General features: G+C 42.7%; 1 protein-coding gene across 1 annotated transcript in view; it reads right to left on the bottom strand.

The window, feature by feature from the left end:
• Positions 1-17,892, bottom strand: part of LOC140455425 (uncharacterized) — a 97,952-nt gene extending 80,060 nt beyond the window's left edge. The window contains exons 1-15 of the mRNA XM_072550287.1: positions 17,840-17,892; positions 17,201-17,254; positions 16,975-17,028; positions 16,829-16,882; positions 13,143-13,196; positions 11,713-11,766; positions 10,454-10,498; positions 9,432-9,485; positions 8,199-8,243; positions 8,046-8,099; positions 6,355-6,399; positions 4,055-4,108; positions 1,970-2,014; positions 1,207-1,260; positions 1,016-1,060 (exon numbers count right to left, since the gene is read on the bottom strand). Of these exons, the coding sequence (XP_072406388.1) occupies positions 1,016-1,060; positions 1,207-1,260; positions 1,970-2,014; positions 4,055-4,108; positions 6,355-6,399; positions 8,046-8,099; positions 8,199-8,243; positions 9,432-9,485; positions 10,454-10,498; positions 11,713-11,766; positions 13,143-13,196; positions 16,829-16,882; positions 16,975-17,028; positions 17,201-17,254; positions 17,840-17,869 (741 nt within the window). The 5' untranslated portion in view covers positions 17,870-17,892. The remainder of the gene's footprint in view (positions 1-1,015; positions 1,061-1,206; positions 1,261-1,969; positions 2,015-4,054; positions 4,109-6,354; positions 6,400-8,045; positions 8,100-8,198; positions 8,244-9,431; positions 9,486-10,453; positions 10,499-11,712; positions 11,767-13,142; positions 13,197-16,828; positions 16,883-16,974; positions 17,029-17,200; positions 17,255-17,839) is intronic.
• Between the last annotated feature and the right edge of the window lie 713 nt (positions 17,893-18,605).

Below are 18,605 nucleotides of genomic sequence, written 5' to 3'. Positions count from 1 at the left end.
GAGATTTGAAATCAAGATATTGCTGAACCTGGAGCCTGTGTAAATCAGTGAGCAGAGTGGGATCAGGAGAGGTGGGACCTGACATGGGAAGGATTGCAGGCAAGAGTGGTTTAGATGGACTCCAGGTTAGGGAGGATACTGTGTGGCAAGCAGCAAGGGTGTATTGGAACAGTCACACATACTTGGCTCTGACTAGCAGAGCTAATGTCCAAACTCACTGTCTCCATTAGTGCAGAAACTATAGCCATCTCAATAGAGTTTGGTTGGCATGATTGGAAACTATAAGCTTCCAGCAGAACCAATGCATGCTCCATCGCTGAGATCAGTACACATAGAGAAACACAACGTTCAGGTGAACTATCTGTATGTGTACTATGGTTATGACACAAAGTAGCAGCTCTTGAGAGCAGCAACAGGCTGAAGAACAATGGTGTTGATTTGGCACTAACTGGCATCTGATCAAAGAGTGCCCTTAAATAGTGCAAGTGTCAGTGGAGAGTACCAAGTACTACTCTTTTAGTAACTGCCTAGATTGACTAGCTCCTGTGTAAGAGCAGATCAAGTGTCAACGGCCACAGGGGAACACAGAAAACACGGAGAACGGACCCACATACTCCAGCTGAAAGCAGGGTCAGAGCGAAGGAGAGTAATTTATTAGCTTGATTGGTCAAAGTTAAAATCTGAGCCTGTGAATGGTCAGAAGGAAGCAACAAGAAGGGAGAAGGGGAGTTCCACACTGTGGATGTAATGGAAAAGGCAGGTTGGGTTGGAGCAGGGGCCAGGCAAACAAGAGCCAGAAGAGAAGGGAAGAATGCGCAGCCAGGTCTTCAGGAGAAATGGGAGACACTGATTGAGAGTAGCAACGGCCATAGTTCTCGTGGTAAGCTAGACAGAGAGACAGAAACAAAGACGGAGGAAGGAATTGGAGATGAAGGCCAAGGAAAGGACGGCTAATTGGCTAAATCAGCACAGTGTTCAAAACAGAAACACAAAAGACTGAACAAAACCATCTTACCTTTTCACCTTTGTGTCCCTTCAACCCTCGGATTCCTTCAGATCCCTGAAACAAAGCAAATGGATAATTCGGTTTCAATGTGGGGGGAATTTGTTGCAGGTGGCATCTAGTGTGGGGGTCACATTGGTCATCGTCTCGATTACTCGAAGGAGGGAGTGGGGGCCAATGCAGCTGCTGGTGTTAATACTCACCTTCACACCACGTGGGCCAGGATAGCCAATAGGACCTTGTGGACCAGACTGACCCTGCGCAGGAGCAAAAGTGGGGAAAAAAAAGAATGAGATGTCACCATATACCAATCATCGATCATCCCGAGTAAGTTCAATACAATTGCATGCAAGGTGGCCTCACCTTCCCACCACCGTCACCACATGCACTTGGCAGGCCCCACTCAATAGCAATCCTTCCATAGCAATCCATCCCATACCATTCTTTTCATTTGGAACACTCTCACTAGAGCTCACTTATAAACTGGGATGACATTCATTTCCAATCACCATTTTCAGGGACAAAAATTAAAATTTAAAATTACACCAATAATCTGGCATTGGTAGATTTGGATCTCACTGCAAGAAGTTGGCTAAGGGGTAAATAAATATTGGGCAGGATACAATCCATATTCTTCTCCAAAACAGTGCAATGAGATCTTTTAACAAATAAATGGTGAAAGACCCAATCATGGAGCACTATTGCAATAACATCAGCTGATTACTCACCCAAACCTGTAACAATTGGATATGACTGTAACGAGTCAAAACTGGAGTTCCATTTTAAGGTGGACGAGACCATTTTCAATATGCCACTCACTTCCAAGTTTTACTGGTTATTTTCCCTAGCAAGCAATTTGACCTTATAATCGTTGATTAATTTTATTTTGACTCATGTCATGCCTCAATTCTTTAACAAGATGACCAATAACTCTTAGCCCAAAACAAGTGTTGACGATATCCGTACCTGGTTACCCTTTGGACCCACTGCACCTTCTTTACCTGGGTGGCCCTGAAAAGAAGGTAAACAAAAGTTAGAGGTTAAGTAATATGAATAGAGTAAATTTGGAGCCTGATGGTGTTCAAGTGTTGTCAATGAGAGGAAAAGAAACAGAAGCAAAGTATGAAGATGAAGATCAAAAGTCAGGGAGCACCAAGAGAGGAATCCAAAACGTACCGTACTAATAAAGGCTAGGTGACGCCAACAAGCACATTTTAAAAGAAGTAATAATTGCTGCAATTAATTCAACACTATAACTCTGAGGTGGTGTTGAATTGAAGAATCTGTTAAAAAATATTTCCAAAACCCTGCACTTTGTAGCCATACTTATTTCAGAATGAGCACATGTTAATAGGGCTGTTTATTACTTTCCATTGAATCATCCAAAGCTCATAATATTACCAATGTTACCCCTGTCACCAATCGTAGCTTTAACATTGCACCATCAGTGCTCCCTGTAGTATGGCAGTGGGTGACTACATAACTTGTGTCCATAAGGGCTCCAAGTTTTACTTGACTGACTGAGTGGTGGAGGCGTCATGGAATTTCAAAACGTTGATTGAATTAAGTAAAACAAAAACAGTTCAAAATGAAAACAAGCCCATACCCCATTGCCTAGATGGCAATCAAGAGTCTTTACTGTGGGTATGCAGTCACATTAAGACAAGATCCCTTTCTCTGAAGGGCATTAGTAAAGCAGACGGGATTTTACAACATGACCACGGACCCTATTGCCAGCTTTTAATGCCAGGTAATTATTGCATTCAAATTTCATTATCTGCCATAGTGAGGTTCAAATGCATACCCTCAGGCGATTAGTCTGGTTTTCTCAGTTATTAATCAGGCCAAATGGTAATGTAGCATCTCCCTGCTGCCCCCAAACTCAGCCATTTCAGAGGGCAGCTAAGCTGCTGTAAATTCACTTGCAGGCCAGGCTAGGAAAGGACAAAGGATTTCCTTCCCTGGAGAACTTTAGGGTGAGTCTTTACCACCACCACTTTTAATTCCAGATTTATTAATTCAAGTTAAATTTCACTCAGCTGTTGAGGCAGAATTTGAACCCATGATCCTAGAACATTAATTACAAAATTTGGAATACTAGCTTAGTGACATTACCATTAGGCCAGCACCTCCCTTTCAGGATTCTGTGATTCACCACTAATGGTTAACTGGATATACATGTCTCAATGTTCACTGTCTTACTGTAGCCCTCGTTTGCTGATCCATCAGCAACATATAACCAGACGCCCAAACTGAGTGTTTTACAGGGTATTCAGCCCATGAGATAGTTCTGTATTTTATTTGCTTCACTTGAACTATTTAGATTTGTCACAGTAATGATTAGTATTGTATCGCGAAATTCCTCTTCAAAAGACAGACTGTTTGAAGCAGCTTCGTTTCGTCTTGCATTCATGAAACACTGCCTCAAAAACAAAGTCCTGAGTTCAAGGGAAACATTTCGCATTCCATCAACAGGGACCGAACCTTTTTGGAATTGAAAGGCTGCAAAGCTGTAGTCAAAGGGTATGGCAGTGGGACCGATTAGATTGCTTTTGCAGAGGTTGGAAGTGGAGACAATAGGCTGAACGGTGTCCTTTGGTACTGCATGCAGCTATGATCCTGTGTGGAATGAGGGATAAGACGGACCTTATGGAAATCTATCCTACATTAAACTGTGCAAGACAGAATTCACAGTATCATGAACTCAAGGGTGTAGGGGTGTGGGTGGGATGGGTGGTGTGGGGGAATGGGTGGGTTGAAGGCAGGTGTGTTGATGGCTCAGGACCCCATGGGGAACTAGTCACCTAGAGCTGACCTGCTATTCCTGATCACTGAAACCTTTACAGTCCAGTCCTAGCAGCCACCTAAGGGTAAATGGACAGAGCATTTGGTAACTCAGAAAGGAACTAGCGTCCTTGTTCTAAAAATCCTACCCATGCTGCCGCCACCACCACCAACCTCCGAGACCCACCGTCCCCAACCCCACCATGGTAGAGTTAGAGTTAAAGTAAACCAGAACGTTTACGGCAAAGAACCCACAGAAATACCTACAGGAGGACCATCAGCTCCAGGAATTCCAGGAAGTCCAGGTTTTCCAGTTGGGCCCTGCAGGAAGAAAAATTAGGAAGGAACATTAGACCGATGGCCAACATCTTGATGTCGACCAGCAACAATAGCTATTAGAGGCTGGAAAACCATCCAGAGACACAGAGGCTATTATTTGATGCCAAGCTACATAAGGAACGGTTACAGGGCAGATTGCCAAAAGCTTGGTCAAAATAGGTACTGCTACATGGATCAGTGCTGGAACCACAATTGCTTTCAAGGTATTTTAATAACTTGGAGATAGAAAGTGAATGTACTGTAAACAAGTTCATAAATGAAGCAAAATTAGTTGGAAAGGCAAGTGGTGAGGATGACACAAAGTGGGATCTGCACAGGGATACAGATAGATAAAGTGACTGTGCAAAAACTTGGTAAATAGAACATTGTGCTGGGAATTGTGAGCTTATGCGTAAATGAATAGAGAGCCAGAAATACTGCAGAAAGTGATATAACAGAAGAATTTGGGAGGCCTCATTCACAAATCACAAAAAATGTAGCATACACATTCAGCACAGAAAAGGGAAGGCAATTAGCCTTTATTTCAAAGGGAGTGGAGTATAAAAATAGGAAGGTTTTGCTAAGAGAATATAAGGCACGAGCCAGACCATAGCAGGAATACTATGAACTGGTTTGGGCCTCTTATTTTAGGAAAGGTATCCTGGCATTGGAGACAATACAGAGATGATATCAGGTATGGAGGGACTGCCTTATGAGGACAGGTTGAGTAGATTGAACATGGGATGAGATTGGGATTTAAAAGAATGAGAGATGACTTTATTGAAATATCCAAGATTCTAGAGTAATTGACAGGGTTGGTGCATAAAACTGGACTCCCCTTGCAAGAGTCTCAGGCAAGAGAACATAATCTAAGAATGAGGGGTCACCAATTAGGACAGAGATGGAGGAAATTCAGCTGTCAGAGAGTAGTGAATCTGTGGAATTCTTTACTGGAAGAGCTGTCAAGGCTGGGGTCATTAGGTACTCTCAGACAGAGATTTTTAATCTGTAAGGGGATTAAGGGTTGTAGGGAAGAGGCAGAAAAGGGGAAGTGAGGATTTGCAGATCAGCCATGATCTCATTGAACGATGAAACAGGTTTGATGGGCTGAATGGGTCTACTTGTGCTCCCAAGGTCTGATGGTCTTATGGAATTGAGGGAAGGAGGGAAAGAGGGCAAAGAGTTAAATTGTTGGGGGGGTGCGGAGGGAAGAATACAGGGTGAGTGGGTGGGTTGGAGTGATTCCAGAGACTGGGATCCCAGAAATTGAAGGCACAACCATCAGTGCAGGCATTTAAAATGAGGATGGTCAAGAAGCTGAGATTTGAGAAGCGCAGGGAACTCTAAGAGCTGTGGAACTGCAGATTACAGAGATGTGGAGGGGGACATTAAATGCAGCACAGAACTAGAGAATTGTGAACTGCCCATCCATTCTGGATGGCTGGCATGAATTTCCTGCCTTATGCCAATGAGGGTTGATCCTCACCAAAGAACATAGAACATTATAGCGCAGTATAGGCCCTTTGGCCTTCAGTGTTGCGCCAACCTGGGAAACCAATATGAAGCCCATCTAACCTACACTACTCCATCATAATCCATATGTTTACCCAATAACCATTTAAATGTCCTTAATGTTGGTAAGTCTACTACTGTTGCAGGCAGGGCATTCCATGCCCATACTACTCTGAGTAGAGAATCTACCTTCACATCTGTCCTATACCTATCACCCCTCAATTTAAAGCTATGATCTTCATGCTAGCCATCACCATTTGAGGAAAAAGGCTCTGTGTCTACCCTATCTAATCCTCTGATCATCTTGTACGTCTCGATTCAGTCACCTCTCAACCTTCTCTCTAATGAAAACAGCCTCAAGTCCCTCAGCCTTTCCTCATAAGGCCTTCTCTCCATACCAGGCAACATCCTGGTAAATCTCCTCTGCACCCTGTCCAAAGCTTCCACATTCTTCCTACTGAGGCTACTGATGGTGTTGCCTTATGGGGTTAAGTATTATGTGGAGGTGCTGGTGCTGGACTTGGGTGGACAAAGTCAGAAGTCACATGTTACCAAGTTACAATTCAACAAGTTTATTTGAAATCACAAGCTTTCGGAGTGCTGCTCCTGCATTGAGTGAAGTTTATGCTCTAGATTTAAAATAAACCTGTTGGACCAAAACTTGCAGTTAAGTAGGTTAAGGCTTATCCCCATAGCAGTTAACAAGAATGTTTATGGCTCTCTGCGTTGTGACTTACCTTGTGGCCCGGAGGACCCATGGCTCCCTGAGGACCAGGTATACCCTGCAGGAGAGAAGGGAGAAGGATGGAAGAATTAATTGGAAACTGAGTCAGGCAATAACAGGCTCAGTATCAACACATCTGGTACATACTCCTCAAGCCCAATAGACCAAGGCCTCATCACAACTCCACCAAAGAGCAAACAAAACTGATTAAGCACCAGCTTGTGTATTCTCAACTCAATCTCGGATTGTGCCACTTGAGAGAAAAACCGACAAAATCAAGATTATAACAGGAAAAAAAGTAAAATTTACCAGGCCCGTATTCAGTCATAAATATTTGTTTTTTTACAGTTCAGGTCTGTGTCTGATAGTGAAGGGTTAGTTTTTATAAACTACTATATCTGTCAGTGAGGAAATGGTGTTTATAGACTACCTGCATCTGACAATTAAAGGACAGTGTTGGCAGACCAGATGTGCAGTGCATAGTGAAGGAGTGAAGCTTATAGATTGGGTTTGTAAAAGAAAATGTCCCATCACTGTCATGCAAAGACTGGGGTCTAAGCAATAGTGAAGAGGCAATGATTACAGACTGGGTTTGCATGTGATAGTAAAGGAGTGGTGATTATAGACTGGAATTGTACGTGGTAGTTATACACTAAGTTTGTATGTAGTCGTGAAGGGGTGATGATTATAGGCTGGTTTGTATTTAATAGTGATGGGGTGGTGATTATGGGTTGGTTTGTATTTAATAGTGAAGGGGTAGTAATTATAGGCTGGTTTGTATTTAATAGGGAAGGGGTAGTAATTATAGGCTGGTTTGTATTTAATAGTGAAGGGATGGTGATTATGGGCTGGTTTGTATTTAATAGTGAAGGGATGGTGATTATGGGCTGGTTTGTATTTAATAGTGAAGGGATGGTGATTATGGGCTGGTTTGTATTTAATAGTGAAGGGATGGTGATTATGGGCTGGTTTGTATTTAATAGTGAAGGGATGGTGATTATGGGCTGGTTTGTATTTAATAGTGAAGGGATGGTGATTATGGGCTGGTTTGTATTTAATAGTGAAGGGTTGGTGAATACGGGCTGGTTTTGTTTGCGATATTGACAGGATGATGATTATAGACTGACTTTGTACATGGTAGTGTTGGGGTGGTTATTCTAGACTGGGTTTGCATGTAGTACTGATGAGGTGGCATTAGACACTTTGTATATAGTAGTGAAGGAGTGGTGATGATAGACTGCTTTATAATGAGGCAACGTGTAGATGGTGATTACAGACTACGATAGTACACAGTAGTGAAGGGATGGTGATTGTCGACTGTGTTTCAATGCAGTAGTGAAAGAATGGCGATTATAGAGTGGGTTTGTACACAGTAGTGACGGGGTGTGATTGTAGACTGGATTTGCATGTAGTAGTGACGGGATGGTGATTCTAGACTGGCTTTTTACTTGGTAATGATGGGATGGTAATTCCAGACTGGATTTGTATGCAGTAGCGTAGTGGTGATTTTGCTAGAATGGATTTGTATGCAGTAGAAGAGGTGATGATTCTAAACTGGTTTTGTTTGCAGTATTGACAGGGTAGTGACTATAGATTGGATTTGTATGTGGGGGTGAAGGGGTGGCGATTATAGACTGGGTTTATGCAATAGTGTCGTTTGGTGTTTACAGGAAAGAGTATTGCCTTAAGATGATAATGTGTTACCTGAGCTCCGGGGATCCCTTGTTGTCCAGGAGGTCCTGGTTCTCCTTGTGGTCCCTGTTTCAGATCAAACATTCAGTACAATAAATTTCCAAACTCTCAGGCATTGCAAAATTGAAGAATTTAAAAAGGTAATAAAAGAGAGATCCTACACACCAGGCTTCCTTTTGGACCGTGGGGGCCATCTGATCCTCGCACACCCTGAAACACAGAGAGGTGTATTAAATATCTCAATGACTGGAAATGCATTGAAGTGACTTGACATTTTTGCAATCAGGGTAGATCACCAAAGAATCCCTATGGTGTGGAAACTGGCCTTTCAGCCCAACAAGTCCACACCGACCCTCCAAAGAGTATCCCATCCAAACCCATTACCCCTACCCTATTGCTCTACATGTCCCCTGATTCATGCACCTAGCCTACACATCCCTGAACAGTATGGGCAATTTACCATAACCAATCCATCCTAACCTTCACATCTTTGGACTGTGGGAGGAAACCGGAGCACCCGAAGGAAACCTATGCAGAAACGGGGAGAATGTAGAAACTCCACACAGATAGTCACCCAAGGCTGGAATCAAACCTGGGTCCCTGGCGCTGTGAGGCAACAGTGCTAACCATTGAGCCACCGTGCCACATAGGCTCAGGAACATTGGCATTTCCTTTCCAATCTCCTTTTATGTAATTTTGAAGAAATTTGGGTATATAGACAATTTTACATGGCAAAATATAAATGATGAGTATCCTAAAATTGCCAATTTGAACACTAGCATAGTTCCAATAGTTGAGGAGTATCACCTCTCCTGGCTCTTCAGTCACTGCTCTAGGTTTATCATCATATGCCAACAAACCAGCATCAAAATTACTCGTTCCTAAACCAGCAGTTATTCTGGTCTTTATGAAGACCAATGTGAATCAGTAACACCTTCATGTTTACCTTCAGGATCCACATTCACTGTAATTCGCATTTTGAGGAAATCACTTCCATCAAATACAAGTCATGTATTAGAAACAGCTTTGACGGGGACACTGGGGGAGTGGGAATCACTGGATGGGTGACAAGGGGAGGTACATGCAATTTTAGATAGGTCTCTCTGTTCAGATAAATTCACATCGGAAATTATTTCATTCAACACACTTCATAACAACCTCCACACGATAGTTTAGCAGCAGGCACCTCTGTCAAGACCTGCTGCTTCTTACAGAATTTCTACTGCCTCTACTGAAGTCACAGTTACAATCTAGCATACACGTTCATGAATATCCCATTTCCACACATGCTTTGTCAGAGAAAAAGTTCTCAGTTAAATGGTGAATATTATTTTCAGCCAACCAAACAATTTCAAATTTTGCAGAAAACAAATGATCTGTGCCCCTGTATTAACTCACAGGTGGTCCTTGCAGTCCAGGGGGTCCTTTGGGTCCAAGGAGTCCTCTTGGTCCCTTGATAAAAGAGAGAGAGAGAGAGACAGAGAGAGAGAGAGAGAGAGAGAGAGAGATAAATAAAACAAACATTTCAAGGTAAAACCTGGTATACAACATCACACAATCGATTTTACAAAATGGCACATTGGTTCAAATTAATTGAACCTTAAGGTGTTTAGTCCTTCTGCTTTTAACCTTTGCTCTTCTTCATCTCCAAGGTCAATGGCATTGTCCTGAGTCTTGAAAATTATGCCTATTGGTGGGATAGTTAATATTTGGGACAATCTTGCAACGGCCGCTTTGATGGATGGCCACAGCTTCTGGGATTCTAGAGTGAAATCTGGAGATTCTCAAAGCTCTGCCTGAGGGAGTGAGGTAATGCAGCTTTAGAGATGGAGCAATGTAAAGCAGAAATAAACAGAAGAGCAAGTTAAAGGGGTAATGGGAAAATGGGAGTGAAGTGAAGGGGTACTGGGGAGAGGGAGTGAAGTAAAGGTGTATTAAAGAAAGGACAAAATATGAAGAGGTAATAAAGAGAAGAAATGACATCTAGAATTTTCGAAAGAGGGAGTGAGGTGAAGGATATTAAAGAGAATAAGCAGCTTGATGACAGACGGGTTAATGAGAAGGAATTTTGGGGAAAGGGGGAGGTGAAGGGGTATGAAAGTGAGGTAGCAATGTGTGGGGATATTAAAGAACGTGGGGTTGATGTGAAGCATAATTAGAGAGAAGGAGTAATGAGGAGTATTGGAAAAATGAGGTATGAGATATTGATGTATTCCCCAGGTCTGCATTGACTGTTTGAGTTGATGAGAGATTGACTGGAAATTGTCATTCAATATTTGCTCTTAGGACAGTTTGGGGCAGACAGTTTTATTCTGTCACAAAAGCATCCCACTGAGATTTTCCTGCATGAAGGTGATGACCATATCCTGGACTCTCTTCATGAGAATAGGAGCCAAGTTCTCACACCAAGATGTACTTACAGACTCCCCTGGCAACCCTCTTGGTCCAGCTTCACCATCATCTCCCTGCAAACAAAAGATGAACATTAGATTGCAAACAATGACAACCTCAGATCTAAGATGGACTTACAACTGCTGGAACTGGTGTGGAGTCAAAGCTACGTCTGTCAAGTCATATTCGGAAACCACTCAGCAACACGTCTATGGATTGTTTAGAACCAACTTTCTGATGAAATATTTCTTACCATTTATTGAATTAGCTAAGGTAAGATAAAAGTCGCCATAGTCACAGAGGACCACAGGGCTTTTCTCTTGTTGGACAGAAATAATTGATGGTGATTTAATATGAGGGTCACTATACTTCAGGTGAGGGGCAAGACTGAGAAGTAGAGTCTTTTTTGGTAACTTCAGGCAGTGCAGGAATTAAACTCATGCTGTGAGCATCACTCTGCATTGGAAACCAGCCATCCACCACTTCGTCAAGTTAATTATAGATTCAAGATTATCTTACTCAATGTGAGAACATTGCACCCACTTAACAGAGGGCCACAGGAATTGGAGCGAGGTTCTGGAGAGTGACACAAATGAACATTTCAACCACTCTGACACATCGTAAGTCCAAAGCAAGACTTTGAACTAGGACAGGTAAAAAAGGGGAAGCTGTATCCATCCCAAATTGTCCTCAGGAAGTGGTGATGAGCTACCTTCTTGAATTGCTGAAGTTGTAGACGATGAAAGTACTCTTCAGTATTTGGCTCCTCGGGTTGGGACAGCTGAATGTGTCACATGGTCATTTCAGAGGACCTTTACAATCGCTGTGGGTCTGGCCTCATTAGGTAGGCCAGAATGGTCAAGACAGCAGACCTCCTTTCTCTCAAGATTATTAATTCTTAGGTTTGTACATTCAGTTGATGAAATTTTGCAACAATTCAATTGTATTATAATGGTGATTAATGAGTTAAATTTATATTTCAAGCATTTTGGTTAATGAAATTTAAATTCTTTTAGCTGCCAATGTGGAACTCGAACGCACATCTTCAAGGTATCAGTTCCAGGACTGTGGATTTCTAATCTATGGTGTTCCACTGTGTTAGCATTCCCCAAGTTCATAGTCCACTGAGTCAGTCGCTCTCTCCTGTAACCTGTTACTGGCATTGGTCCTATCCAACAGACTAAAAATTCCAGTTACTCCATAATCATGACTGATGGAGTCAATAGTGGGGAAGGAGGTGGTTGAGGTAGAGGGGAGTGGTTTAGAGGGAAACAAGGCAAACACTCACCCTCTCTCCATCTTCCCCTTGTTTTCCCATCGGCCCTTGCGCACCAGGATCCCCCTGGAACAACAGAACAAACAGCAGTGTTAAGCTTCTGATGTATCATCAAAGAGTCTCCGACACCACGCTCAGCTACGCAGTTCCTCCGACTGGGAATAAGGCACACAGAGTATAGCATAAGCTTCCGTACGCTGTCTACTAAGCCATCACACTAGTGGACATGAAACCGGGGCGAATCTTTGTCTCTGGTGCAAATGGACAATTAATATTCTTCTGAGTGTCTCTCTTTCTCTGTACCAACCACCTCCCCACCTTCTTGACAGGCACTGGGAGAGTGCACAGGTAAGGTCCTGAAGAATGGTTCTGGGAATGAGGGACTTCAAATCATCTTTGTCAGAGTGGAGAAGATGGGACTGTCTTCCTTGGAGAAGAGAAGATGGAAAGGATATTTGATTCAGGTATTCAAAAATCACGAGAGAGTTGTACAAAGTCAAAAGGGAGAAAGTGTTCCTATCCATGAAAGGATCGAGAATGAAAGGGTGCTGATTTAAGCTCAGTGGCAAAGGAAGAAATGGAGACTTGAGGAGAAACATTTTCACAGAGAATGCACTGCCAGAGAGCGTGGTGGAGGCAGGTTCAATCGAGCCACTCAAGAGGGAGTTGGATTATAATCCCAATATGAATAATGTGCGGGCGACAGGAAGAAGGTGGCAGAATGACACTTGGTAATCTGCTCCTTTGCAGAGCAGGCACAGAGACAATAGGCAGAATGGCCTCTTTCTGTGCTGCCATCATTCTGTAATAAAGCATGCCTCACTGTAACTGTTCTAGAGAGAATTGAGAGCACAACTGAGTGGCACACAAAACCTCCAAGGTTAAGTTGGGTTAAAATTCCACTCTATACATATGCCTAACATTGGCTGTTTTACCTCTCTCCTTCTCATGAAGCAACAAAGGGCGAAATGTATTTCTTGTCCCCAGACATTTCCTGTACTCTACTTCAGCATATCTTGTAATCCGGCTCTAGTAAATGATAGAATGGGTGATTTGCTTGCTGGAATCTGAGCTCCTCTGTCCACGTGCAAGCTAACCCATGTCATTCCACCATTCATGTTGCATGAAGGATCACAACACCAAACTACATCATCTGTCCTGGTGGAATTCAAACCCATGACTGCAGAACATTAGCCTGGGACTCTAGAATATTTGTTCAGTGACATTACTATTTTGCCACTATCTCTTTGGAGTAAAAACATAGAACTTTCAGATTTTCAAATGTCTGGGAACTGAAGGGAACCGAATCCCATAACATAGCATATCATGTGCCTATCATCTGCTGATCTGTGCTCAACCATGGGCAATCATCTTGGTATGTCGAAAGAATCAGACACATCTGGAGCATGAGGATCAGTGCACTCAACCCCATTTGTACTCACCCGGTTCCCCTTCTCTCCAGGCAAGCCAGGCAGTCCATCAAATCCTCGGTCACCCTGCGCAACAGAGGCATGACATCAGCAGGTAGATGGACATTACAGCTCAGCAGGAGCTCAGAGTCTGTCGCATACACACACAGAATGCATAACAAGGACTGACACACACAGAACATCACAGAGACTGACATCCACAGAGAAAATATGACACATAGACACACATACACACAGTGATTCAGACACGCGCTAACACACACACACAGATCACTGTATGTATTAATGATAGTGAAGGAGTTAATATAAGAGGCTGCATTAAGCTCCACCTAATCTGATGATGCCACATAGTCTTTGGGGAGAGAAGAAATAGTCTAGCTCAAAAACTGATAAACATCATTAACTAGCTCCTGACAGTCTTTGTAATTAGGTCTAAGTGGTTAACATAGGTTGCAGACATTGCTATCACAAATTAAACAATATTTGATTGTGCAAGAGATGTAGCAGCAATATGTACTAACTACAAGAAGCGCTGCAGAAATTTGGTGAAGATCCTGATACAGCACCTTCCGAACCCACAACCACTTCCAGCTAGAAGTACAAAGGCAGCAGATACATTGGACCATCACCACCTATAAATTCCTCTCCAAGCCACTCACCATCCTGACTTAGACAGTTCCTTGACTATCACTGGGTCAAAATGCTGGAATTCCCTCCGTAAGAGAAGTGTGAGTCAACCCACAGCACAAGAAGGGATCTCACCACCACTTTTCAAGGGTAACTAGGAACAGGCAACAAACCCTGGCCAGCCAGCAACATCCATATTCCATGAATAAATTCCTTTCTCATTCAAAAAGGATCCAAACAAAAAGAAGAAATTACCTCATCTGAAAGACTAATTTATTGATATAGTTGGTTAGTTCACCGAGCAGTTGAATTATCGTGCAGATGTTTCATTACCATACCTTTTATAAAAACCAAGCTGGACAGAACAACAGCACTTCAAGAAAGTCACACTGATGTTACCCAGTATGGCAATGTCTTGCACAATAACCCAACAGCTCGGCGAGCTAACCAACTGCTTCATCCACAACCTAAGTTACAGATCTTTGCAGAAACCTTAAAAATCTAACTATTGCAAGGAAGAAAGTATTTGTTCTAACAGAGCAGCCAGCCTCCATGATGGACATTCACGAGATTAAAAGATCCTCAAGCTAATATTATGGGACAACTACTGAGATAGTAGGGAAGTTTTCTGCTATAGAATATTCAGGAAATTATAGGCCCCCACTTAAGTTCATAGACCAATAAGGAACAATGTCCTCTGTAAAGGATACCTGAGAGATAAAAAATCCTCCAATGGAGGAATAACATACAGTCAACTGAAATCAAAGTCAGCAGTTCTCAGGTCAACTACCAATTTTTGAATCCTGAAGAAAATGCTTTTCAGAATAATTGTAAAACCTCAGGACTGCTTGCTGTTGTAAAGTCAGAGACTTGAGGGGAGAGGAGATAAAAGTAAATGTTGTTACACTTGTACATGTAAATGCTAACTATTAAAAGTAAACGCAGTGGGAGATGTTGAATCAGCTAACGGTTCTGAAAGAGTTAATGTTGAAGTTGCAGTCAGTTCCACCCAATCAGATGTTGCCTTTGGGTGAAAAAAAATGTCTAGCATGAGATTCTGATAGAAACTGACATGCCACGTCTGGCTCCTGATAATCTCAGTAACTATGCCCAACCAGTCAAATGTAATTTGTACCTACAGGGAGAGAAACAGAGTTAAGGATTTCCAGCATCTGCTGTATTTTGCTTTTATAAATTGCACCCATTGGTATTATGTAATAACCAAACATTGTTGAGTAAGACAAATGCCTCTTGTTAACTCAATAATGGTTTACCCTCCACCACTAATTAGAAACCTCGTTAGACATTTTTGTTTAAGTGGAAGCACTCTACTCCATCACAGGACACAACGGTTAGTCGTGTAATACAAGACAAACACACAGGGACTGACACACACACACACACACACACACACACACACACAATCACAATAAAAGAGGGACTAATACAAACAAATAGGAAAAGAGTAAGTAAAGTGAGTGCTGGTCTTCTAGAGTGCCGTGAAGGGGAATTAAGAATTGATAATAAGGAATTGGCAAAGGAAATGAATGGCTATTTTGCATGTCCGTCTAAAAGGGAGAAAAGAACTTAGTGAAATTACAATCAAAAGTGACGTGGTACTGAGCAAAACGATGGGGCCTTGAGCTGACGAGTCTTCACATCAAGATGGATTTAATCTTAAAGCCTTAAAAGAGGTTGCTGATGAGGTAGTAGATGAATTGATGTTAATTTTCCAAATTTCATCAGATTCAGGAAAGGTCGCATTAACCTGGAAAATAGCAAGTATAACTCCTCTATTTAAGATCAGAGAGAGAATAGTAAACAAGAAATGATAGGCTAGTTAGCTTCATGTCCATGTTAGAATTAATCAATGAAGAGATTATAGCTGCATACTTAGAAAACTTGAGGTAACGGGGGGCGAATCAGCATGCTTTTCTGAAACAGTATGCAGTTTTGATCTCCTTACTTAGGGAAGGATGTAAATGTATCAGAGAACTCAAAGGTTTACTACACAGTCATATCACAGGGATTCCTGTACACTGTCAAAGAGCCTGACATACCCACAAACAAATACAACACCACAGGGACACACACACACAGAAAATAGCATTGAGCATATAGTTCTGATACAGCATCAAAGGGACTGAGACATATGCAAATACTACAACATGGGAAGTCTCTCACAGGCAGACACAACACCTCAAGGACTAAGATACATTCAAACACATCACTGCATGGATGCTCTCTCACACACGCAGCACCATGGGGACTCACACATAGAGCACTAAGGGACTGGCACACAATAATCGCACACAGATACATACATACATACTGATCATCTGAGAGTGACTGACACACATACACATGGCCATAGACATAAACACAAACTGGGACACACAGACAAAAAGAGACATACACAAATACAGAAGACAACAGATATAGACATACAGGAGCTGACTGTTAAAAAGACGAATAAAAATATAACTTGTATTTTCACATATTGAAGTGGGTTATTTGATATGCAGCACTACATATGAACAGTAGATGGTGTTTAAGAGCACATTAATACCCAGTTATCTTTTATTTAAATTCTGTGTTCCACAGATGTGAAAGACAATGTTCAGACAGCATTCATTTTCATTCTAATACCAAGGACAAAAATAGCTGAACTCAGAAGCCTTCCTGCGCAGTAACAATCTTCCCTGATGAATTTAGTTTGGGCACTCTATTTTACTCATCCATATTTACCCTATCCAGTCTTGCCCACGTACAAACTTACACTGCCTCAACCTCACTCCCTCTTACCATCATACCCAATCCCTTTAACAACACTCCCCCGGCAGCCTCTTATACCCTTTCTACACTGAAACACGGCGCCCTTCTCTTAACCCCTTGAGTGGACCACCCCCCCTCCTTTAATCTGTCATGGTCGCTTAGCTCCTCTTTCAATCAAAGGTCAACCTGTGATCCTGAACAGAGCCACACTCTTGTGACTGCCTGTTTTACAAGCTACACAGCTTCATATGCACACAATCATACACAAAGAACACACACAAATGTCCCTTCCATACCTTAATTCCAGACTCGCCTGGCATTCCTCGTGCCCCATCAGCTCCTGAGCGACCCTGTAACACAAGCCACGTTTCTTACTCCAAAGCTGCAATGCTATATCATCGATTGTTTAAAAGATGTGAGATACAGAGAAATGTTCACTCACCCTCCGTCCAGATCGGCCTGGTGCACCCGGCGCGCCTCGGGGGCCACGGGGACCCTGTTTAACACAAGGATATATTAGTCACTCTGCGTCCTTTGTTACTCATCGCACAGGCCCACTGTAACATTATGTACTCCATCTCCACACCATAACATACTGGAATGCCCCCACAGTTTCATGCACTGAAACGTCCCACACACACTTGCTCTGAGCTACATCGGATGCCTACCTGAGGCCCAATATCTCCTCGTTCTCCCTTCAATCCTGGCTCTCCAGGACTCCCCTAGAAAACAAAAATAATGTATTTAATCAGCAGGTGGGAGAAGGTATTAGGAAATATTCCATCTGAACAACAGATTTGACACTGGGAGTCTGTCACTGTACTTCAGTGGTTCTATATTGACTGTTCTTGACACAAATTCTAACCCGCCTCAGTTGCACTGACCTTACGGAGCAGAGAAGAGCCATCCCCTCACACTCAGACACTCTCTCCACCGTATATGTTTAATGTGTGCAGTTTATCTCAGTGCTTACATGTAGCACGTGCTGTAGGACTGTGACTTGCTCCCTCACCTGCTCATATTCTGACTCTAAAATCAGTATCTTCCCCTAATCAACCTGATGAGTCAATATTCCTATGTCTACTTTCTTTCAATGGCACTTGGATCAAATTAGCTCATTGAACATCCCCGCCACCCACCCACCCCCCCCATTTCGAAGTGCCTTGTTTTAAAAATGATTTAAATTTGAAGTAATCTTTGACCCCAAACACCTCCCACTCCAATTTAATCTTTAACCGCTACTTCAACGCAGTTTGCCCCAAAGAGTTTGCTGACTGGTGAACCCAATGGAGAGAAATAAAACTTACCAAGGGTCCAGGTCGCCCTGTGAACCCCATGGGTCCTGATGATCCTCTTAACGCCAACTGGAAGTGGAAGAGAAAGGTCAATCGAGACTCTGTGTTGAGGGTAAATTACACCATCAAAGGAAATCCACAACATACCACCTCACAACTACCACTGGCAGCATGTTCTATGTTCTACATTCTATGTGCTGGAAAGATGAGGATGGTTTGGCCGTTTGACAGGCTCACCATCCTTTGCCAACAATTCATTAAGTGGAACTTGAACCCAGAGCCTCGGCTGGGGGGTAGGGAGGAGGAGTAGAGAGGGGGAGGCTACCTACTGCCACAAGCAAGCCGGCAAAGGTCTGAATGGCTCAGAGGCAACATCTCTGGTACAAGGATTTGCACCAAATTCTTAGGTGTTGGCCTGAACTTCCTACAGTACTTGATAGGGTCGAGGTGGAAAAGTTGCTTTTGCCGTTGTGAGAGAATGGAAGACGAGAGGACATAATCTCAGAGTAAGGGGATTGCCCTGTTGAGACAGAGAAGGAATTTCTTCTTTCAAATTCTTTAATGCAGAGAACTGTTGAGGCTGAGAGAGGCAGATTCTTAATCAGCAAGGGTGACAGGGGGAAAGCAGGAAAGTGGAGGTTGAGGATTATCAGACTATCCATGATAGGAACATACGAATCTCTTGAGCCTGCTCCGCTATTTAACATGATCATGGGCTGTTCTTAACCTGGTCTCAACCCACTCTCCTGCATGCACCACACAACCCTTTACTCTGCTT

This window comes from Chiloscyllium punctatum, chromosome 30 (genome assembly GCF_047496795.1).
Source record: "Chiloscyllium punctatum isolate Juve2018m chromosome 30, sChiPun1.3, whole genome shotgun sequence".
Lineage (NCBI taxonomy): Eukaryota > Metazoa > Chordata > Chondrichthyes > Orectolobiformes > Hemiscylliidae > Chiloscyllium > Chiloscyllium punctatum.
Note: the sequence above shows the minus strand (reverse complement) of the source record. Positions and strands in the feature narration are given on the sequence as shown.